General features: G+C 38.9%; 1 protein-coding gene across 1 annotated transcript in view; it reads right to left on the bottom strand.

Moving 5' to 3' along the window:
• LOC150100554 (N-acetylneuraminate lyase-like) overlaps positions 1 to 21170 on the bottom strand; it is a 57245-nt gene that overhangs the window by 14169 nt on the left and 21906 nt on the right. Inside the window, exons 5-7 of the mRNA XM_090401668.1 lie at positions 18844 to 18901; positions 17983 to 18058; positions 11748 to 11840 (exon numbers count right to left, since the gene is read on the bottom strand). Of these exons, the coding sequence (XP_090257794.1) occupies positions 11748 to 11840; positions 17983 to 18058; positions 18844 to 18901 (227 nt within the window). The remainder of the gene's footprint in view (positions 1 to 11747; positions 11841 to 17982; positions 18059 to 18843; positions 18902 to 21170) is intronic.

The following is a 21170-nucleotide window of genomic DNA, read 5'->3' as shown; positions in this document are numbered from 1 at the left end:
GAGATTCTGGTTGAATGGTGTTAAATATTCGGATAGGAAGATTGGGGTATTGTCTTGCAATGCGTTCAAGTCCTTGGCAACTGGTTTTTTCAGTCTGCTGGCTTTTATGAGATTGTCTGTTGTGGACTTGCTTGTAAGATGAACTATGACTGGTGCAGGTCGTGGCAAGCCTTGTTTTTTGCTCTTCCTAGGAATCTGATTTACAGTCTGAATGTCATTAACACTTTTATTGCCAAGCTGAAAATTGGAATTTCGTGTGGTGGCCAAATTTTTTTTTATTTTTTATTTAGGTAGCGACGTCCACGCGATAACGCGTGATCGGCCGTTTGGTCAGAGCTCGCATCGCGCGATATCGCGTGATTGGTAATGAACATGTTAAGCTGTAGGGAGATGTCAATTGCATGGCCTAATTTTAAAACTACATCTCTGAGGTTTTCTGTGGATGCAGTTTCTGGAAGACCGTTTATGACAAGATCTTCTTTATGTTGTTGCTGATTTAAACGTTCGTATTCTAATAATAATAATAATAATAATAAAGAAGTAGTGTCTCTAACAAGAACCATCAGGATTCTCACTGATGGGGGATTATTAAAGTCCATACACTTATTCTTGAACCATAGTTAGGCAACCATCGACGAAATGGCAGCCCAATGTTCAAGTTCTGCCTATGAAGTTATTGCGATAGATTTTATTTCCATAAAGTTTGTGCAAGATGGATTCCTAGTTTGTTATTTACAGCAGGAATCCATCTTGAGCTAACTACTTCCCAATAATTAAACATTTTGAGAAAAACAATTCGCAAAATAGATTACTCTTCAAATACTAATTTTAAAGTAAAAAAAAATACTCTCGTACACCTGTATTTCAAAATGCCTGAATAAAAATTTATATTTCGTGCTATTTCTTTGTTCCAAGCCTCCTATCGCGGACGCACTTGTCCAACAACAGAATTTTCAACGAACTTCTCAATTACAGAACTCAGCGTCGAATTCTTTCAATATATTTCCCATTTATGGTGATATCGAGTTCTCACCCGAGTGGAAGATCACCCCAGATGTTCAATCTTTTTTTTTTTTGTTGTTGTTTATTGCTTTATTCTTTCTCAGATTTCTTCCTCTCAGACAAGTGACGCCATATTATTTGCAGTGGCAATGCCTCCGTAAGTTTATATTAAAAAAAAAAGAAAGAAAGAAACAATGCAATAAAACCTTCCAACATCGCTATATTTAGGGCCTCTTATAGCGTTTTCTGTTGTGCTCTGTTGGACACAACTTCTTTTCTCCACATCACTTTATTGTGTCGCAATAAACTCGAGGCGCTCGTGTGCTTCTAGCAAAGAAATGAAAAGCATTCACGCCATTACGCCTAGAAATCTCCCAAGACGCTGTCATACGTAGCGGAAGTTTTCTTGTCCTTGATACCTTTCTTCGCCTTGTGAAAAGACCAGGTCGACAACTCTGTCTCTCGAAGACTCCAAATACCCGAAATTCTCAAACTTTTCTTCTTTTTACCTTCTCTTTCTTTCCATCTAAAGAAATGCGAAAAGGAGAGGTCTGTCTAACCCAAACACGCCTTTTTGAGTCGCTTTAAATAATCCATCGCAGCCAATTCAAGGTATGGTGACACGTCATTTCACTGTGCCTCTATACACACACACACACACATGGACTTTAATACCACAGATGTCCGCTGGGAGATTTTTCCTTATTCTCTGTTCGTCAATACAATAAGCCTCCGCCAGTTTTGAGTGACAGTCGCTGTACACAACCCTCTGTATTAAACCTCGCGGAAAGCTATGGAAAGAAGAAACAGGATTTGATAGTGTCTGTTACACGGCGATGCAAGAACACTTCTCTCGACTTAAACCCGCCATAGTAAGCCACACGAGTTTTCATTGAAGTGTCTTCGCTCAAGTGAACTAAAGTAATGAACAAGCTTAAAATATCGCCACATTTCATAAGTCTTTTCTTGAGAAATGTTGATGAAGAACATAACAAGGTTTTCATGAAACATCAACCTGTCATTTAATAATTTCTTATTTTTCTGTTATAAAGCGTGTCAAAATGTCTCGACTGTAAGCATCCACTCAAATAAATTTTTGATTATATTAAATTTTTATGGTGTTTAATTTATAAATATTTTATCCGCTTTACTTTTAAAATATAAAGAGAGTAATTTATGAAATTTATCAGCTAATTTTATATCCAAAAATATATTATTAAAAATATTTATCTGGATTTATTTTAAAAAATTTTAAATGAAAATAATGAAATATTATGCACTCTACAAAAAACAATATTATACTGCAACTTCTGTTAGGACTGATGTGTAAAGACAAATATAGATAAGAAATAAAGGTTTCAAAAATACTAAAAGTCTAATTTACCTCACTGAATTACTATTATCTCACTATTAAAACGGCGAGCAAAAAAGAATCTACTTGCTGATAAGACTACTTTATTCGAGTTCATCCTTTTTGACTTTTTTCCCATAAAAAATTTAAAAAAAATTGTCTCCAAGATTTTTCCGCTACATTAAGGAGGCTTCCACAAGTTGCTGAAAAAATGTGTCCGCGTTTTTTCTAGCAACTTACGTTAATATGTGTAGCATTTAATAGGTGTAGCTGAGCGGGGTTTTCGGCAAAAATTAATAATGTTTGTAACGTGATCGTTAGAATAAAGTGTCGTCTTCTGTATTTAGAAAATAACCCTTTGAGGATCTTCATGGGAATCTGTTTATCCTTGCATAATTAATACATAATCCTTACAGGTATACGAACTTATTTCCGACAAAGAAAAAAAGTAAACTAATCTTAGATGATCGTCGTATGTTACGCCGGAAAATTTTGGAGATAAAGTGTCCTATGCGAATGTAAACTTAGATCGCGATTAACTCCACTTGACCAACTGAGGTGAATCGACTCAATTATTCTCTCGGAAATCGCAGCAGTTTGCAGATTCATTGAAATCACACGCGATTTGCCAATGCCCCCAAATGGGATTCATCTATTCGGTGGGATCAAGTTTAAAAAGAATTTCTGTTCAGGAGAGATAGTGGTGAGTGTTTCGCATAATCCGTGAGGGTGTTTTCAAAGTTTAACAGCTCAAGTGAAATGAAAAAAATGAATACTAGTATGAAACATTTAAAATTGCTCTATTTCAACTTTTATAATAACAAAAATTGATTATATTAATTTTAATAATTTATAAAGACAGTCGAATCCGGTTTTTAACCAAACATAGTCCGATAATTTGGTGAATTAAATGAATAAAATCATGTTTTTAAATTACTCGTATTCTTTTGCCAGCTAGAATTGTTTGAGGGATGAAAAATCCGATATTCGGGAGGGGAGGGGGGGGAATCTTTTCATCTCTGGATGTTTCAGTAACCTTAATTTTTTCCCATCACACCACGATGAAAATCGAGCGCAAATGTTTCCAACCAAAGGGCCTCTGTGCTACCGACTAAGCTACAGTGTTGTAAATAATAAGTAAGAGGGAAAATAAGTTATCTAATTTTAATTATGCATAGAATTTTGTTATTTAAAATACTAAATTAATTTCAGATATCTATCCTTTTATTTAGAAAATATTTTGAAAAGTATATTTAATTGGCTTGTACACCATATATCCTAAATGATAGCGGACAATAAATTTCCAGTCTTGCAAAGGCTTTATTGTCCGGGAAGAATCGACCGTGAGATGCGGTGTTTAAAAAAAAATTCAAAGCCCGGTGAGGTGCTTTGTCGGTGAATGCTTTTCTTCGAAATATGAGCGGTTCTGCTCGGTGGTGGTGTGTGAGCGGAAGGCCATTACTGAGTGGATCCATCTCAGCGTTGGCTCCACGATTGAATGGCCTAGAGATCGTCCGAATTTTTTGAAACGCCTATATAAGGGCAGTAAGAGATGCGCTCAAAGCTCCATCTGGGGACTACTGAAAAATATCAAAAACAAAGTCAGATCCCTTCCCCCAATATTCTCTGACCAGGGCCTTGCTCACACAGATGTAGACAAAGCAGAAGTTATAGCATACAATTTGGAGGAGCAATGCAGGCCTTCGTATGAAAACCTTGACTTTGACCACATATATAAGATTCACAGCAAGGTCAGACACTCACTCACACTTCCTATCACCAGCACTGACCATATTACACCAACATCACCTGCTGAGATATATGACATTATTAAAAAATTAAAGAACAAAAAAGCTCCTGGGCCAGACGGCATTACTAATCAGGTGATCAAACTTCTATCCCGAAAAGCAGTAGTGCACCTGACCAGTATGATAAATGCAATTTTAAGATTTCACTATTTTCCTTCCACCTGGAAACTGGCTGATGTAATTTCTATACATAAGCTACGCAAAGACCCACACTTACCGCAAAATTATCGTTCAATCAGTCAGTCTCATCTCCAGTCTGGGTAAGGTTGGGGAGAAGGTCATATCCTCTCACGACTTCAAACCTCAGTAAATGACCTAAACATCCTCCCTAAAAAACAGTTTGCTTTTCGACAACACTTTCTTTTCGGCAACATTTACTACTCAGCAAATCCGCAGAATTGTCGAATACATCAACACCAGCTACAACTGGCGCCAGTGTACAGGAGCTGTTTTCCTAGACCTATCCAAAGCATTTGACAAAATCTGGCATTTTGGACTCCTGCACAAACTTATCTCAGCCGGTACTTCACTAAAAATGGTTCATCTAATCCACTCATATCTTCAGAATAGATCAGTGCAAGTTAAAATTAACGGTTCTACATCTTTCCAGCGCCATATCTTTGCTGGAGTGCCGCAGGGATCTCTACTGGTTCCATTGCTATTTTCCGTATACATGTTAGACATCCGCACAATTCGATGACTTCCATTTTGGCCCTGTATGCGGACGATACAGCAATACTAACCAGATCTCTCAGACCTCATTTCATTACCAGAAAGCTTCAAGAAAACCTTCTAAAGCTGGAGAGTTGGTTCTCCAAGTGGAGATTAGAAGTCAACCCCCAGAAAAGCTCAGCCGGTCTTTTCTCAAAAAGGGCAATGTCTCCTGCAGGAGATGTGTTACTATTCAATACTAAAATTCCCTGGCAGACAGAAACAAATTACCTGGGTGGGTGTAATTCTCGACAAAAAAGCTATCTTTCAACCAACACTTCAAGTCTGCATGCGCAAAGGCATCTAAAGCCATAGCTCAGATCTATCCGCTAATTAATAGAAATAGCAAGCTCAGCAACAGAATCAAATTGCAACTATACCAGATGACGATTCGTCCTATACTCACCTATGCCTCTCCAGCCTGGAGCCACACCTCTAATACTAACATTATCAAGATACACCGAGTGCAGAACAAGTGCTTGAGAATGATTCTGAACGCCCCGTGGTATGTTAGAAACAATCAACTTCATAGAGATACAAATATTCCCTATATTTTCTCTTTTCTACAATCCTTAGCATCCACGTTTTTCCTAAAGACGTCCACACACCCAACGATTTGGTTCAGCAAGCTGCAGCATACGATCCAAAGGACATATTCAAATATAGAAGACCAAAAGCTGTATTAGCCTCCTATATAAATATATAACCACTGTAACCACAACAGATATACAGTATATTAGCCTCCTATAGCGATGCATAATCTCCATGCCCATTCAGGGCGAGCAAACTGCTCACAAATTTTACCCGCACTGTAACCACAACAGATAACGGTGAAGATGATAAGCATTCTTGCTTCGCCCCTTTAAGCCAGTCCTTATAAGGACTATAGCTTTGTTGGGGGATCAGAACGAATTGGCGGTGATTACTACCCTTGGAGGGTAATGGATGGCAATGCTGTAGCCAATGAAGTTCTAACTGAGGCTCGGCTATTGCTGTTACCCTTCTGCCATAATCAGAGCTTTAATAATTCAATAACACCTTATCCCTACTGTCCTCTACAGATAACGGGGAATATGAAAACCATTCTTGTTTCGCCCCTTTAAGCCAGTCCTTATAAGGAAAGAACTATAGCTTTGTTTTGTTTACTTCATCGCGATACTAAACTACCAAGCATCAAGACACTCATGAAAACGTCACAGAAAAATTCTTCGCAATAACAGAAAACCACCAGAACCAAGTACTAAGACAGGCATCAAACTATAGCCCAACAGATCACTTCAAACACAGAAGACCAAAAAGCATCTTGAAATAAAAACCAATCTAAAAGCTCACAAAAAGCAGGCATAATACCCACCCAGCTACCTCAACCTCAAGTAAAATAGAGATAAAGGGATAAAGAGCCAAGGGCTCACTCCATCTACCACAGAAGTTAACAGTTAACAGTTATAGCTTTGTTTCAGGGGAGGGTAATGGATGGCAATGCTGAGGCTCGGCTATTCCTGCCAAAGATCAGAGCTTTAATAGCTGATTAACAACCTATCCTTACATTGTCCTCTACAGATAACGGGGAAGATGAAAAGCATTCTTGCTTCGCCCCTTTAAGCCAGTCGTTATAAGGACTATAGCTTTGTTTCAACTGGGACCTCCACACTGCTGCGGTCTTTATTGACCCTGCGAAGGCTTTTGATAAGGTGTGGCATGAGGGTCTCCTCTACAAACTCATCAAATTTAACATGCCAATTAATTTAATAAAAATCATAGATAGTTACCTTAAAGACAGATTCATCCGAGTAAAAATAAATGAAACTACCAACCAGATGAAAGATCCTTGCAGGTGTGCCGCGGGGTTCTCTTCTGGCTCCCCTGCTGTTTTCAATCTACATAGCTGATATTCCACAAAATCCAAGTTCAACAATCACAGCATTATATGCGGATGATTCCGCTTTATTATCAAGATCTCTCAGTCCTAAAGTAACTATCACAAGACTCCAAAACAGTATTCATACATTGAAGAAATAGCTGATGGACTGGAGGATTCAAGCAAACCCACTGAAGAGTTCAGCCATCCTGTTTACCAAAAAGAAGTTTCAGATCAAGGAAGACATACACCTGCTAGGTGTCGAGATCCAGTGGCAGAGTGAAGTCAAATATCTCAATGTCGTGCTTGACAAAAAACTCCAATTCACCAATCATATAAAACACATAAGCTCGAAGCCATCCAAAGCAATCGCCCAGCTCTACTCCATGATCAACAGAAGAAGTAAACTGGATAACCGGAACAAACTACTCATATACGAGATGGTAATACGCCCAGTCATCACTTACGCATCTCCTGCATGGAGCCACACCTCGAACACAAATATTCAAAAACTGCCGAGGATACAAAATAAGTGCCTGAGAATGATTCTGGATGCCCTATGGTTTATCAGAAACTCTCAGATTCACAGAGAAGTCAACATTCCCTACATTGCATCCCTCCTCCATGATCTAGCAGCAAAGTTCTTCACCAAGACAATCATCCAAACCCGCTGATCAATCAAGCATCAGACTACAATGAAACAGAATTCTACAAATACAAAAGACCCAATTCAATTCTGTGCTCAGCTGAACACAGCTAATCTCACTGCCCTTTCTGGGCGAGCTTAACGCTCAATAACTCTCCACTCAAAGAAATCCCCCCCTCAGACAAAGGGGAATATGAAAAGCATTTATATCAATTCGGCAATGTTCTACATATAGCTTTGTTGATTTACAATGGCTTTAGTGTCCGGAATGAAAATAAAGATTAAGATAGCGTTTAGTTCCGAAATGTGCACCAAGGTATTGGGATGATAACTGAAGACATTAAAAAAAACGATATCAAATCGAATTATTTCCAGCATTCTTAATAAGACATCCAATTTATGTTCAGTTTATAGCGTATACAGTTATCATTACCTGTCCTGAAAGATCTTCTTGGTAAAAAGAAAAGGAAGTCTCGCTTGTATTAAAGATTGAGGCACGAACGAGGCCTTTGGAAGTTAGCTGTAAACACCTTCTTCCCAGATACTTGGCTGAACAAATCACACAGTTTAACGTCTCGATACTCAAGACACTTCCTATCAGAGTTTGAGAAAGTCGGTAGCAAAAGAAGTTAAAACTTCCCCTGGAGATCTGGTACGGTGATGAAATCACAGCTCCTTCAGGAGTTCGAGAGGACACGGAACCTTGGGAATCCCCAGACACTGCGTTCATCTGACGTGATTTTATTTATGGCGTAGCGCGTCGCCTTCGCTTTTATGTTTACTGACTAGGCTTTCTGGTGGCTCATCCGACAAGAGAAGGAACACAAATTCGCACCTGCACGATCGGCCAGAACACCAAAGCTCTAAAGGGACGTGTGCTTAACCAACAATCCGATACTTCGTTATTTTAGTAAAATATGTTATATTATGTTGTAAATGATAAGTAAGAGCAAAAATAAGTCATCTATTTTTAATTATATATAGAATTTTGTTATTTAAAATACTAAATTGATTTTAGACATCTATCCTTTAATTTAGAAAATATTTTAAAAATTATACTTAATTTGTTTGTACACCATATGTCGACGCATTTAATAATACTAGAAATGTGACCACCTTGAGGAAAATCATTGTCTTTTGAAGATATGCTTTTTTCTGATACAAATTCTTAATGGTTTGTTTACGTTTCATAAAAATCAACCACAGTAAAGTAATATAGATAGAGGATGATCAAAATTAAATTATCTGTGTGGAGCGCAGCTAATGATCCAAATTCTGTGAACCTTTTGCAAGAATGCATCATGCAGAATCGATATCTGGGAGAGAAAGAAAAAAGAGAAGCTCCAAAATCAACCACAAGGAGCCCTATATGGTGTACCAAATGCAGATGTATTAATTTTTCTGTGTAAGAAGGAGAAAAGCGACACAAGCATAAATAACACGTTTTTGTTCACTTCCGTTATGCATTCAAGGGATGTACTGCTCAATCTGCTGCCCTCCCCGGTATGCTGCAAACTGCATCCTTTGCACAGGGTGTTCAACGGCACAATGCACCTGTCTGTTCAGGGACTTATGGTACGCACGTGCTTGTGGATGCTGTTTTTCAGCGCTGGCAAGTTATCAGAATGATATTGGTGAATACTGTCCTTGAGAAATCCCCCGAGTCAGAAGGCACGGGGGGTCAGATCAAGTGAACGAGGCGGCCATGCAGTGGGAAGAGCACGGCTGATCACTCCGGCTTCCGTGAAATGTTCTCGAAGAACCTCCTGTACGCATCGACCGATGTGTGGAGGAGGCCCATCCTGTATGAAAATGACTGAAGCCGTGCACAGGCGCTGCTGTAGCTGGGACACAACAAAATTATCATATCGCGATACCTCTCGGTAGTAACTGAGCAATTTACACGGCCCGACTGACGAATGGCCTCAGAGAAGAATGGTCCAATTATAAACGAAGCTCTAAACCCCCACACCAGACAGTAACTTTGGGTGAATGCAAAGGAATTTGTTGAATTTCATGCGATTTTTGCGTAGCCCATCCCCGGAAACTGTGGGCATTCACAGCTCCGTTCAAGTGAAAGTGAACCTCATCTCCCCCACAGAATCATCCACAGGCACGCAGCGTTGAACTCCACTCGAGCAAGGAATATAAAAGCGAATGTCAGTCGACACTTCAAAGTCCTGCGGGCGCAACTCATGAGTCAGGATTATCTTGAATGGGTAGAAATGCAGAATCTTCAGTACACGTTTCCAGGCAGTTGAGTAAGGCACATCCATGTGCCTTGATACGCATTGCGAGAACCGAAACTGTTATTGATGGCCTGCTCCACAATGACAGTAGCATCTTCATTCACGTGTTGTGAACTGATTGGTTGGCGACCTCTGCCGGGTCTAACTCGCAACGATCCCGTTTCTTTTAAACGAGTAATCATTCGTCACAGAGCACACGGAGATGGTGGACCTCGTCGACATTTGTTCAGGCGACGAAATTCGCAGAGTGCAGCAACAGCATTGCAATTGTTTAGGTGGGTACAGCTTAACGTTCAAAGCACGTTGGGGACAGGTTAATGCTGCCATCACCGCGGACGGTATTAACAACCAGAGTGAAGGAAAAAATTCCGTGTCCACTTTTTTGAACTCTTCTGGCACCTGCCGAGTTACATGATATGCAAGTTCCATGCATTTGGTGTTCACAATATCCCTGGTGGCGAATTCTGGAACTTTCTCTCTCAGATATCGCTTCCGCTTGACACACCATTTATTCCTGCAAAGTTTCGCAGCAGCATCTGGATGATGCTCCAAAAGGCCTTCATTTAAACAGTAAACTTCACTGGATTTTTAAACGCTTATGCAAATTATGCATAAGTATAATTTGCGCACAGCCTGTTTGCCATGAAAAATATAGAGTATATGTGCATTAATATATACTGTATATTAATGCATCATTTCCGGTGATCAATAACATTCAACCGTATTTAAAGCACCAAATCCAGTGGATTACGACAAGAATGGGTGATTGCATTGCTTAGGAGAAGGACTGAATTAACGATGAATAAACTGAGCGGGCAGGGAGGGACGAAAAAAGTCAGCTTTCATATTGGGTGATCTAAACGCCACAACAAAGTGTAATGCCGTTCAGAACGTGTCGATGTGTCCTGTCCATCTAATGCGACAATAAAGCATTAAATGCCAACATCACAGACAGGAAGACGTTTTTCTATTTTTATTTTATTTTTTACGTCCTTTGTGTCTCGCCATTAGAGGCTAACTTTGTTTAAAATACTCAACAATGCAGACAGCGCGCGAACGAATAAAAACAAACTTTCGAAATTCTCACTGATAACAATAGGTACCGATAGAAAACGACGAGTGACAGCGCCATCTATCGGAAATTATTCAAATAAATCAACACTTTTTTGTGGCTTCTAGTAAAGTTTTGGTTGCATTATTGGAGGAATTCGTCGATTTATTATTACGCAATGAAATTTTCAATAAACAACTGGATATGCAGAATGACGATCAGTAAATGAAAGTTATAACAGCAGAGAAAATACATAAATATTGCAACGTTTAATGGCTAAAATGTCACCGAAAATTTTTATCGCCACTACAAAAAAAAAGTTTTAGCCAATAGAAAATCCTGACAAGAAAACTCTGTACGCTGACGTCATAATTAATTATTATAATAATACATAATTTAATAAAATATTAATCCCATAAACACTGTATCCTGTTTTTTTTTAATATTTTAATTAAATCGTGAATTACTCTCATTACACTGCAGAATTAGTTAACTGATAGCCAGACGAGAAGGACACTTCTGTAATGAAGACCTCACGCTTATCAGTGAGCCCTACTGAAATGGAGCCTCGAAGAGAGAGAGAAAGTGAGAGGCCTCTCTTATCTCTGATTATGTTGTTTGTATGCCTGTCAAGGACAATACGCCATTGTTACAACTGTAATTACTGCTACTTGTTTATTTGCTTTTGTTCGATTTCTTTTCAGCGAGGCGAGATTATTAACCCTCTCAATGAAAATGCACGAGCGGAATGCAATCACCGATTCAGTTAATTCTAAACAATGAATTAGTAGATTCTAATAGAAATAAAAAAGAATTTTCATGTAGCAAACCGGTATGTAAACTAGTGCTGCCATCTGTTAGGACAAACGGAAAATATTCTGAGGCATGAAGTGAAGTTAACTGTGAAGAAAAATTCCGCGTTTTTCTTGAATGTACTGTTTTCTTTCTAAATTACAATACCCCGTTATAACAGCATAAGAAACGGGAGTTTATATGATGTCATCTTTACGGTTATACCGCAACACTTCAGTAGATAACAACTCGTTTAGTGTATTCTGTTGATATACTTACTCTCAACTCCTGAATATGAAGGGATGTGGTAGAGCATCACGGGAAGCGAAGGAACAGCATCCGCTATCGCCTTTGTGTACGATACCAGATCACCTGCAAGAAGAAGAAGAAGGTAGTTCAAAGAGGCATACGCGAAAAACAGCATTCATAAATTATGTCTTGTGTTTCTTAGTTTGTTATTTAAATTATGTTATGTTTCGTTTACTTTATATGATTACACAATGGGGCATTTGAAATGCACGTTTTTCATTTGAGAAAGTTTGAGAAAGATTGCATTACTTTTAAAAATCAGGTACATAGTAAGAAGATGGAGTTTTTATATCTTTTTTTGCTCTTAATCTTAAGACATACAATAATAATTAGTCTTAACCATTTTAAACAGAAACTTCGTGTAAATACACATACAAATTTGCAACGACGCTGATATTCTGTCTTAAATATCGTAAGACTTGAATCCTGATATAACGAACCTCCATCACGTGTTAATTAACAAGATGAGACAAACAAACAATCAAATTAAAAATTTTACAAATACGTAGCAAAACATTTCCATTGGGCATAAAAGAAGACTACTTAAGTGGTCACCAGCAACTGGTCTGTTTCCCGCTCCCAAGGCTGCAACAAATACGGACGTCGACATGATTCGGTTCTAAAACCCAATCATCATCAAAAGGGAACGACACAGAAACCGGATAAATCACGCATGATATTTGGTAGAACAAAAATCGTAAGCTTTTATTCATCTGTAGAGGGAAGTCACTTTGGGATGATCTAAATGCGCGTGTTCTGTCACTATACAAGTCCTCCAATTTAGGCACTTCGCAGTCCACAAGAGAAATAAATAGGTCAAAACACACGCACAAAAATGAAAAATAACAGCGCGAGTGTATCGATAAATGTTGAAATTAAAGAAACACAAGAAACGTGTTTGTTTGTTGGCTCAACTTAATAACGTTCTTATGTCAATAATGACATAAAAACAAGTGACCGAAATTGGGTCTCAATTTCCCCCGGAAGGGACATCCGGTATGTGTGAGACACCAACGTAAAAAAGCTTTTTCTTTCTGACCGATAGAGCCAATCCTGTGTGTGCATTTAGCCAATACTCTGATGGATCAGAAACGGCCGATGTGATCTTGTTTTATTTAATTCGCTCAATAAAAAATAATTCTTCGTCCGTGTATACTTCGGTGTTTTCCTTTCCTGACATAACAAGATCGTAATTGAAGGGAGGCAAAACGACGTTCAAAGAAAACATCAGACCAGCAGCCGATTATTGTTTCTTTATCATTCCGTACTGCGTATTTCCTCTAATTTCAACCATCCTTTTGAAAGAAGAATGAAAAAAAAAATAAAAATAGGCAGACAAACAGACAGAGAGAGAGAGAGAGAGAGAGAATAAACCTGATAATTCCATTTCCTTTTCCACGCACACTTTTAATGAAAGCTTTTCAAAAGTTACAAACAACCAAAAAAATAAAAAAATCACTCTCCGAAATAGTCAACATCCGTGGATTACTTCCATTGAACGAAACTTCAGTGTGCTGAATGTGCGAAAGCCTTCAGTTGCAGCAAAATCGAACTTAATCCATTTTTCCTTATCTGTTGTTTCTCCCACACACGATAAAAAGAAAGAAACAAACAAGAGCGCCTTCTATAATATCGCATTAAGCTGCATACAACCAGCCCAACGTTTGGGATTTTGCAACTTTCCATTGTTGTCGATTGCCAACGCGTGCTATCCTATGATCACAACTGCGACTGCGCGCACTTGCATACCAGCACGAATTCAAAATCACCGTGCATTGATTGTCACAGTGAAGAACTACAATATTTTACATGCCGAATTGATTCTCCAGAATCGAAGGCGTTTCCATAACAAACAAGGCCGAATTCTTTAAACAAGGTGTTTGTGCGTGTAATGTGGTTATTTGCACTTCACTGTCGACAACCGTGGGTTTGTTGTCGTTGTTATAATACCCTCAGGCTCTCAGTAGGAATTAAGATCTTAATGTTTTGATGGACACCAACAGAGGGTTCCATTAATTGTGAAAATTAATCGAAAAAACAGTTAATTGAAAGACAATTCATCGAAAAGGCAATTCACCAAAAAGTGTAACTAAAATTTCGTTGAATTGATCCATCCAAAGAGGAATTGCTGATATCATTTCGGAACTTTTTTCGAAAATGTTTTCATAAAAGTGATCCCTTTAGAACAAAAAGCGAATCTTTCAGACAGCTTCTTGTACCAACAACTTCTTCTAATTCCGCTAAGTCAGAGAGTTATTGTAAGACATAATTCGGACACGTGATTTCTTTGTTGTCCCGAATATAGCAGAACTGAAAACTGGAAAGGTTCGACATTTTCTTGTAAAAGTTTCAAATAGCGAATCTGAATCCGATTCGCTATTTGAAACTTTTATTCATCCCATGATAATTGCTGTATTGAAGTCGCATATTACCACTAGCAGCAACAACAATAATAATGGAGCCTGCGTAGGCTGGGTTTTCCCTCCCGGAAACGGGCAAATTAGGCCCATGAACAGACATGAAACAGACCTTTCGGACAAGAAAGACAATAAGAAAAACCATACCATATTGTTCTACAGGGTGTCCAAAAATTCACGCAAGATTTAAATTTAGCGCCATTTGTGCGGTAAAGTGTTGCCAACGAGAAAAAAAAGACAGCGTGACAGCTGACAGTTCAGGGTTATTAAAAATGACCACATACAGTGAAGACAGTTCGTTGAATGGATTATGGAACAACAAGTGGATGCTTATTTTTCGAACAAAATCATCTTCAGCGACGAGGCTCAATTTCATCTTGATGGCTTCGTTAATCGACAAAATTGTCGCATTTGGGGTTCAGAAAATCCACGAGTGATTGTCGAGAAACAAATGCACCCACAACGTGTCACTGTTTGGTGCGGATTTTGGGCTGGAGGCATCATCGGTCCATTCTTCTTCGAAAATGAGGCTGGTAAGGCAATAGCAGTTAATGGTGCTCGCTATCGCGACATCATAATCCAGTTTTTTGTGCCCAAATTGCAAGATATGGATGTGGACGACATGTGGTTTCAACAAGACGGTGCCACATGCCATACAGCCGGAGAAACGATTCAATTACTGCAATGAGTCATTTCCTGGTCGTGTAATTTCCCGTTTTGGTGATCAGAATTGGCCGCCCCGATCATGTGACTTAACGCCGTTGGACTTTTTTCTTTGGGGTTTTTTGAAGTCTAAGGTTTATGCCAACAAGCCCACGACCACCCACGCCTTGCAGGAGGAAATTGAGCGCTGTGTCAACGAAATTCAGCCACATTTATGCAAAACGGTCATGGAAAATTTCGACAAAAGAGTGCATATGTGCCAGCGAAGCCGTGGAGGCCATTTACGCGATATGCTATTCCATGCATAACCCTATACTGTATACTTTATGAATCAATAAGAAATTACAATTTTTAATTAAAAAAACCTGTGTTTTCTATCAAAATTACTTCTTGCGTGAATTTTGGGACACCCTGTATAATTATTCCCTACTAAAGTAGCGTTGCGTTCTCACTCTGCACGGTTCAGTATTTTGTTCTAAATGGATCACTTTTATCAAAACATTTTCGAAAATTTAAAATTTTCTTGAATTTTTTTTTACTATGAATTGGATTTTCGACGAATTGTCGTTCGATGAATTGTTCATTCGATTAAGTACCTTTTCGATGAATTGCCTTTTCGATTAATTGTCTCCAGATACCCAACAGAGGCTATCATTAGTACGAAGCACTCTATTTGGCATTACTACTCACCAGAGAGCGCTGAGGAATCTTTAACTGTATCATAATAGACGGAGCATCTGTGAATAAAATGATATTTTTGTTGAGATATTATTTGGGACGCGGGAGAGACGAAAGATTCTGTAGAAATATCCTCTAGAAATTGTGTTAATAAGTGCTCGCTACCGTAGATGCCTCTTTGTATTTGGCAGCGCCTTTCCCTAGGGGAGGTCTCGCTGAGGTCACGTTTCTTAATAATAGCATTAAGCCACTACGTTTGCGGAACAGTGCACAGCGAGAAGACCAAATTTCCGTCATAACACTCACGAGCGCACATAACAGAGAAAGACATTGAAAGATGCTCGCGCGCACTTCTCTTGTACAACAAAACATTCCGCTGTCTAATGACCTTAGCAGTCCCGCTTTAGAGAGTTATCTCGGTCTCAAAGCACAAATGAAGCCGTACAGGATATCCGCTGCGATGTCAAGAATGAGAAAGGCAGTGACAAGTGTGGGAGCAAATGTAAGTACGTGATTAGATGGAAAGATAGATGTTTTAATTGTCTTCAATTAGAATAACTCGTTTCAACTGCTTAATTACGCTGAATGTCTCGTGTTTTTGAAACATCTAATGATACGGTAATAAAAATATTCCTTTTTGGTGCGTTTCTTACATGAGAACTGAACAGCCACTTTATGGAAAGAATGCCTTCTTGAGTCACGTGCGATCTTCTTTGGCTTGCTGTTCCATACAATGCGTTGCTGCCATTTCCTAGAATGATTACATTTTTTGTCTCTTTTTGTACGTTAAATGATTCACGGATTTCATGAATTTAGAGATAAAAGTGGTCTCTTTTTGATCAGCAGGTGTATGTTAGTGTTTATGACTTCACTTTTGATTGTCTTCATTCAATCACTGGGAATAAGACGTCTTCTGATTGGAAATTTGCTAACGTTACTCGAATTCCTATTGGTAGATCATCACAAAAGCAGTGGAGAATTATAGACCATTGGGTCACTGAGTCTTCTCAGTTTTATCGACAAAGTAGTGGAAAAAAATTAACCAGGAATTCTTATTCGATGTGTCCTCGATACGCATCGCTCGTTGAACAGATCAGTTCCATTAAGAAGAGATCGGTCGTAATAAATCCGCCCACTTTTTATGATGAAATCAAGTCCGCACATTCAATCCTAGACCAAGATAAATTCAGTTTAATCCTTTATCCAAGTGTAAGAAAACAAAGTTTGCGCTTGAAGTATCTTCGTGACTGAGGCAACTCGTGGTAAAGGTGAATCAAGTTCTCATCATTCCTTGTCTCAGTAGGTCGAATACTTGTCTCAATAAAAGTCGAAACCGGTTTTGGTAGTGGCCCTTGCCTTAATGCATAGCATTAGACATATCCACCAGGAGATGTGCTTTGCATTATGGGAGATACTAAGACAAGTAGTGATGAGAACTTGGTCCACCTTTACCACGAGTTGTCTCAGTCCTGAAGATACTTCAGGTGCAAACTTTGTTTGCTTACACTTTGATATAGTCTAACCAAGTGGAAAACACTTCCAACATCTTTCTTTAGACCAAGATAGTGGCTTTGATGCAATATATTTCGATGTTAGAAGACACTGAGTGTAAATGATGTGAATTAGAACAATCCAACTAATCATTAGGATGAGTTTAGTTCTTTAGAGAATGAGCTCTTAAGATTGGATAAGAAAATATAATTTAAATTGAAATGTAAATGATGAAAGTATGTGCAGGTTAATAAGAAGGTAATAGTGGATGGGCCTCCGTAGCGCAGTCGGTATAGACGAAGCCCTTGGGTCGGAAAGACTTGGGTTCGGTTCTCGTCAGTGACGTGAGGAACTTTTATCTGGTCTCTTTCAACTAAAGGTGGGTTATCCGGTCTCATACGGAAGTAGAAGGTTTTTTACCCAGAAACTCGGGGTTTTCTTCCCCTAGAATAGGCAATCCGTGTGTGTTCACGGGGTCCGACCCCGTGAACACACACGGATTGCCCTTTCTGGGGTTGCAGAAAGGATTGCCGAACTGGCCGCATTAAAAATTCGTCGTGAACCCGTCCTAAAGGATTGGATGAGATTAATCAATCGATGGTGAATAAATTGAATGCACACGCCTTCTAAAAAGTTAACGAACAAAAGGTTTTTAGCATTTTGGTTGACGGAGGATTCATATTCCGGAATCACACTTGTAGGATTAATTAGATGAAGATTAACTTATAGAACGAAACACAAGAAATCGAAATAAGACTGTTGATGGATCGGATTGGAATGTATTTATATATAAGAATATAAAATTAGGATTAGCGAGACGAGAACGCACCCCTTTTTTTTTTTTTGAGATCCTGCCACACTTGATAATTACATGCATTATTTCGGATGCCGTTTTGCAAATATCACAAACATTCAAATTGATCGGTTTAACTTTAAAAACTTGAGTGAACACTCACCGATACACTTGGGCTTGTAGAAGAGGGGAGGAATCGCAGCAATTCCATCAACATCCAGTTGAGCAGCGTGTTTAGCCTAGAAGAAAAAAAAATCATTGTAGTTTAGCCACATTTTAAACTCTACAGCGCTATTGACCTGCAATGGAAAACTTGGTGTCAACAGCGTAAATGTATATTTTCTTAATGCTTCAAAAAGAAAACAATGTCAAGTATTGTGAGATTATCGTCTTTCCATTTAAACAGATCCCATACGAACGTCTTAAGTGCAACCAATTCCCCTGAAGATAGAACTAACGACTTCGATATGCATTCAAATGATTTGTGCCAAGAAAGGAGCTTCCTTCGATCAATGAATTAATTGTTTGGTCCCATTCATTTATCCAAGAACAAAACTATTTGGAACTGTCACGTCTCTTCCAGTGTTCTTGACTGCCTTTCGATTAAAGCGCCACCAATCGTATCCATTAATAACAATTGACGTGTCATTAATTACAGAAGGGTATTATCTGTACGGAAATCCAGTCGGACCTCCAACAACAAATTGCATTATTGATGAGACAGCGGGAAAGATGGATTCATTAGCTGGTTTTCAATTTTCTGCCTTGGCAGGCAGACGTCGTTCCTCACATAGCGTTAACATTAGCATTTGGAGCAAATGATGGTTCCTATTTTGCCGTTCGTCCAGCTCTCTCTTTAAGTATGTTTCTTTAGTGAATATCTCTTCGAAAAAACGACACATAAAAAGCAGATTAAATACAAAAATCAAAACTTGTAAATTTGTAGTTTAAAATGCAAACTTCGATTTGACATACTTAAAACTAGCGAGAATGAGGTCGCGACACCATTGAGAATAGTACGTACCAACGTCTGAGCATCTTTTAAGCTATTGGCACCAATGTGGATGATCACCAGTTGTAACCTGAAAGAGAAAAAGAACGAATGCAGGAGAGTTACAATCATCGCACTTATTTGGTAAATATTACAGCTGGTAGCGACTCCAGCTGTAACGCGCGTGCGAATATCCACAGTTATCCGCTGCGTGTTCAGAGCGAGGATGTGGGTGTTAGATACGTCGCGATCAATAAGAGATGATTGATGACGGAAATATAATAAAGATGCTGCCTGACTTTACAAGATCGTCACAGTGCTTCTCTACTCGTTTCCGTCGTTTTTCGAACGTCCACAACTGGGGAAGGTCAGAAGAGAAAGAACGGGTGACAATTGCGCGTGGAATATAATCCGTGGACTATAGTATGAGGAGGATAACGCCGGCACTTTATCCAATGTACGATAGAATGATTTAGAGAGGTGTCAGAAGAAATCATACACACGAGGTACAGGGAAATTTCTGATGAGCGTGAGTGCGTTCCGTTTTGGAATAATTTCCTCATCACAATCATTTAAAAAGAAAGATTCGACACAACTCTGCACTGAGTTTTCAATGTTCTTCAGTAATACAGTGAATTATTTATTGAAAAAAAAAATTATTTATTGCGATACGTTTAAGACAAGTCTGGTGTAATCAACTGTAAAAGATTCAGCTTCTAATATGCCTAAGTAAAACGAATTTTGCACGGATAAGAACGCTTTACCAGAAATCTGCTTGTTGCTCTGTCTTTTCTCTATTCTTAGATTAAGAAAAAATTAAACAAATAGATAAAATAAATCTGACAGACTGGAGGTTACTCGGTCGTAACCCTGATGATGTTATACGAGTTTCGGGGAAAGTCGCATCTTGAGCAGTTGCTTTGTTATTGTAGAATTCCCAACTGAAGATGCTCGGATAGCAAACTTGGCTTCTCTCTTTTGATAAAGCCCAGTAAGCTCACATCGAGAGATTGCACGATCCGATACATTTTGACCACAAATTGGCATAAATTCCAGACAATTATTGACGTTTTTAATATCATCACATCCTACTTAGTAATTTATTATCGCCTTCTCGGACATGAACTACATGCAGCAGAAAGAGTCAAAATTAGTGTCTCACATTATCAAATTCCTGTCTCAGTTAGTCAAATGAAAGTATCTTATGAGTTTACTTCTACACCCTCTGTCCAAAAAGAAACCGAACTTTTCGAAAATAGAAGAAACTGGTGGGGCCACCTGTTGAATCTTTTTGTTCTCGAAAGCGGCAACCTCCGTTAGTGTTGTGTCAACTGTTTATGACATTTGTTTCATTAGAAGCCGAGTTATAGTGCCAAGAGTGACAGTGTGTTTTAACGAACGGTCGGTCGTCACGATATTCATGCCGTACGCGACGAATTCTCGCTATCAATCGCTTCAGAACTTGAAGATAGAACTCAGAGAAGTTTTATATTCAAGTGTCCTCCAAAAAGAACGAATTCTTTGTGGATAATGCCTTGGAATCGTAGAACTTTACTTTTGACTTCTCCAAGCGACTTTTTTTTTCGGATGCCCCTCTTCTGGTGGACTCCACTCAGCACTCTGGCGCTTTGTTTCGGGCTCATAACGATCGTTTCAAGGAAGTTTGACTCCTTACTTATTTAATGAGGTCCTTGCAGTGTTCAATTCGATACCTTTTTTTTGGTCGTCGGTCTACTTATGGGGAACAAATCGCGAATTCAATTTACGGAGGTCCAAATTGTCGGTCAAAATGTTGTGCACAGCTGATTTTGGAACCCCCAATTCATCTTCAATCAATCTCACGGACGATTTCGGGTTTTTTTTTTTTGATGAAATCCCGCACTTTTTGGATGTTAACTTCGCTCAGTCCAGTTTTTGGACGGTCCGGTTTTTCGTCGTCCTCAAGCGTCTCACGACCACTTTGAAATCGCTTAAACCACTCGTAAAATTGAGTACGGGATAAGCATTCATCACCCTGCGTTTTGAAGCATTTGATGCGTTTCGGTAAAACTTTTACCAAGTGTAACACAAAAGTCAATCGCAGCTCTCTGTTTGAAACTCATTTTCCCACCGTTCGTCAAAACAGACTGCAACTCATGGCACTCTAACTCGGCTTCTAATGAAACCAATGTCATAAACAGTTGACACGACACTAACGAAGGTTGCCGCTTTCGATAACAAAAAGATACAACAGGTGGCGCCACCAGTTTCTTCTATTTTCGAAGAAAATTTGGGTTTCTCTTGGGACAGAGGGTGTATATTGGCAGTTTAAAGGATTGAGTGCTATCAGGAAGTGGTGATGTCATGTCAAATGTTGTCGT

The sequence above is a fragment of the Typopeltis vanoorti genome, chromosome 12 (assembly GCF_054136105.1).
Source record: "Typopeltis vanoorti isolate ZY-2024b chromosome 12, IOZ_Tvanoo_1.0, whole genome shotgun sequence".
Classification (NCBI taxonomy): Eukaryota; Metazoa; Arthropoda; class Arachnida; order Uropygi; family Thelyphonidae; genus Typopeltis; species Typopeltis vanoorti.
The sequence above is the reverse complement of the archived record's forward strand: the minus strand, read 5'-3'. Positions and strand labels throughout refer to the sequence as shown.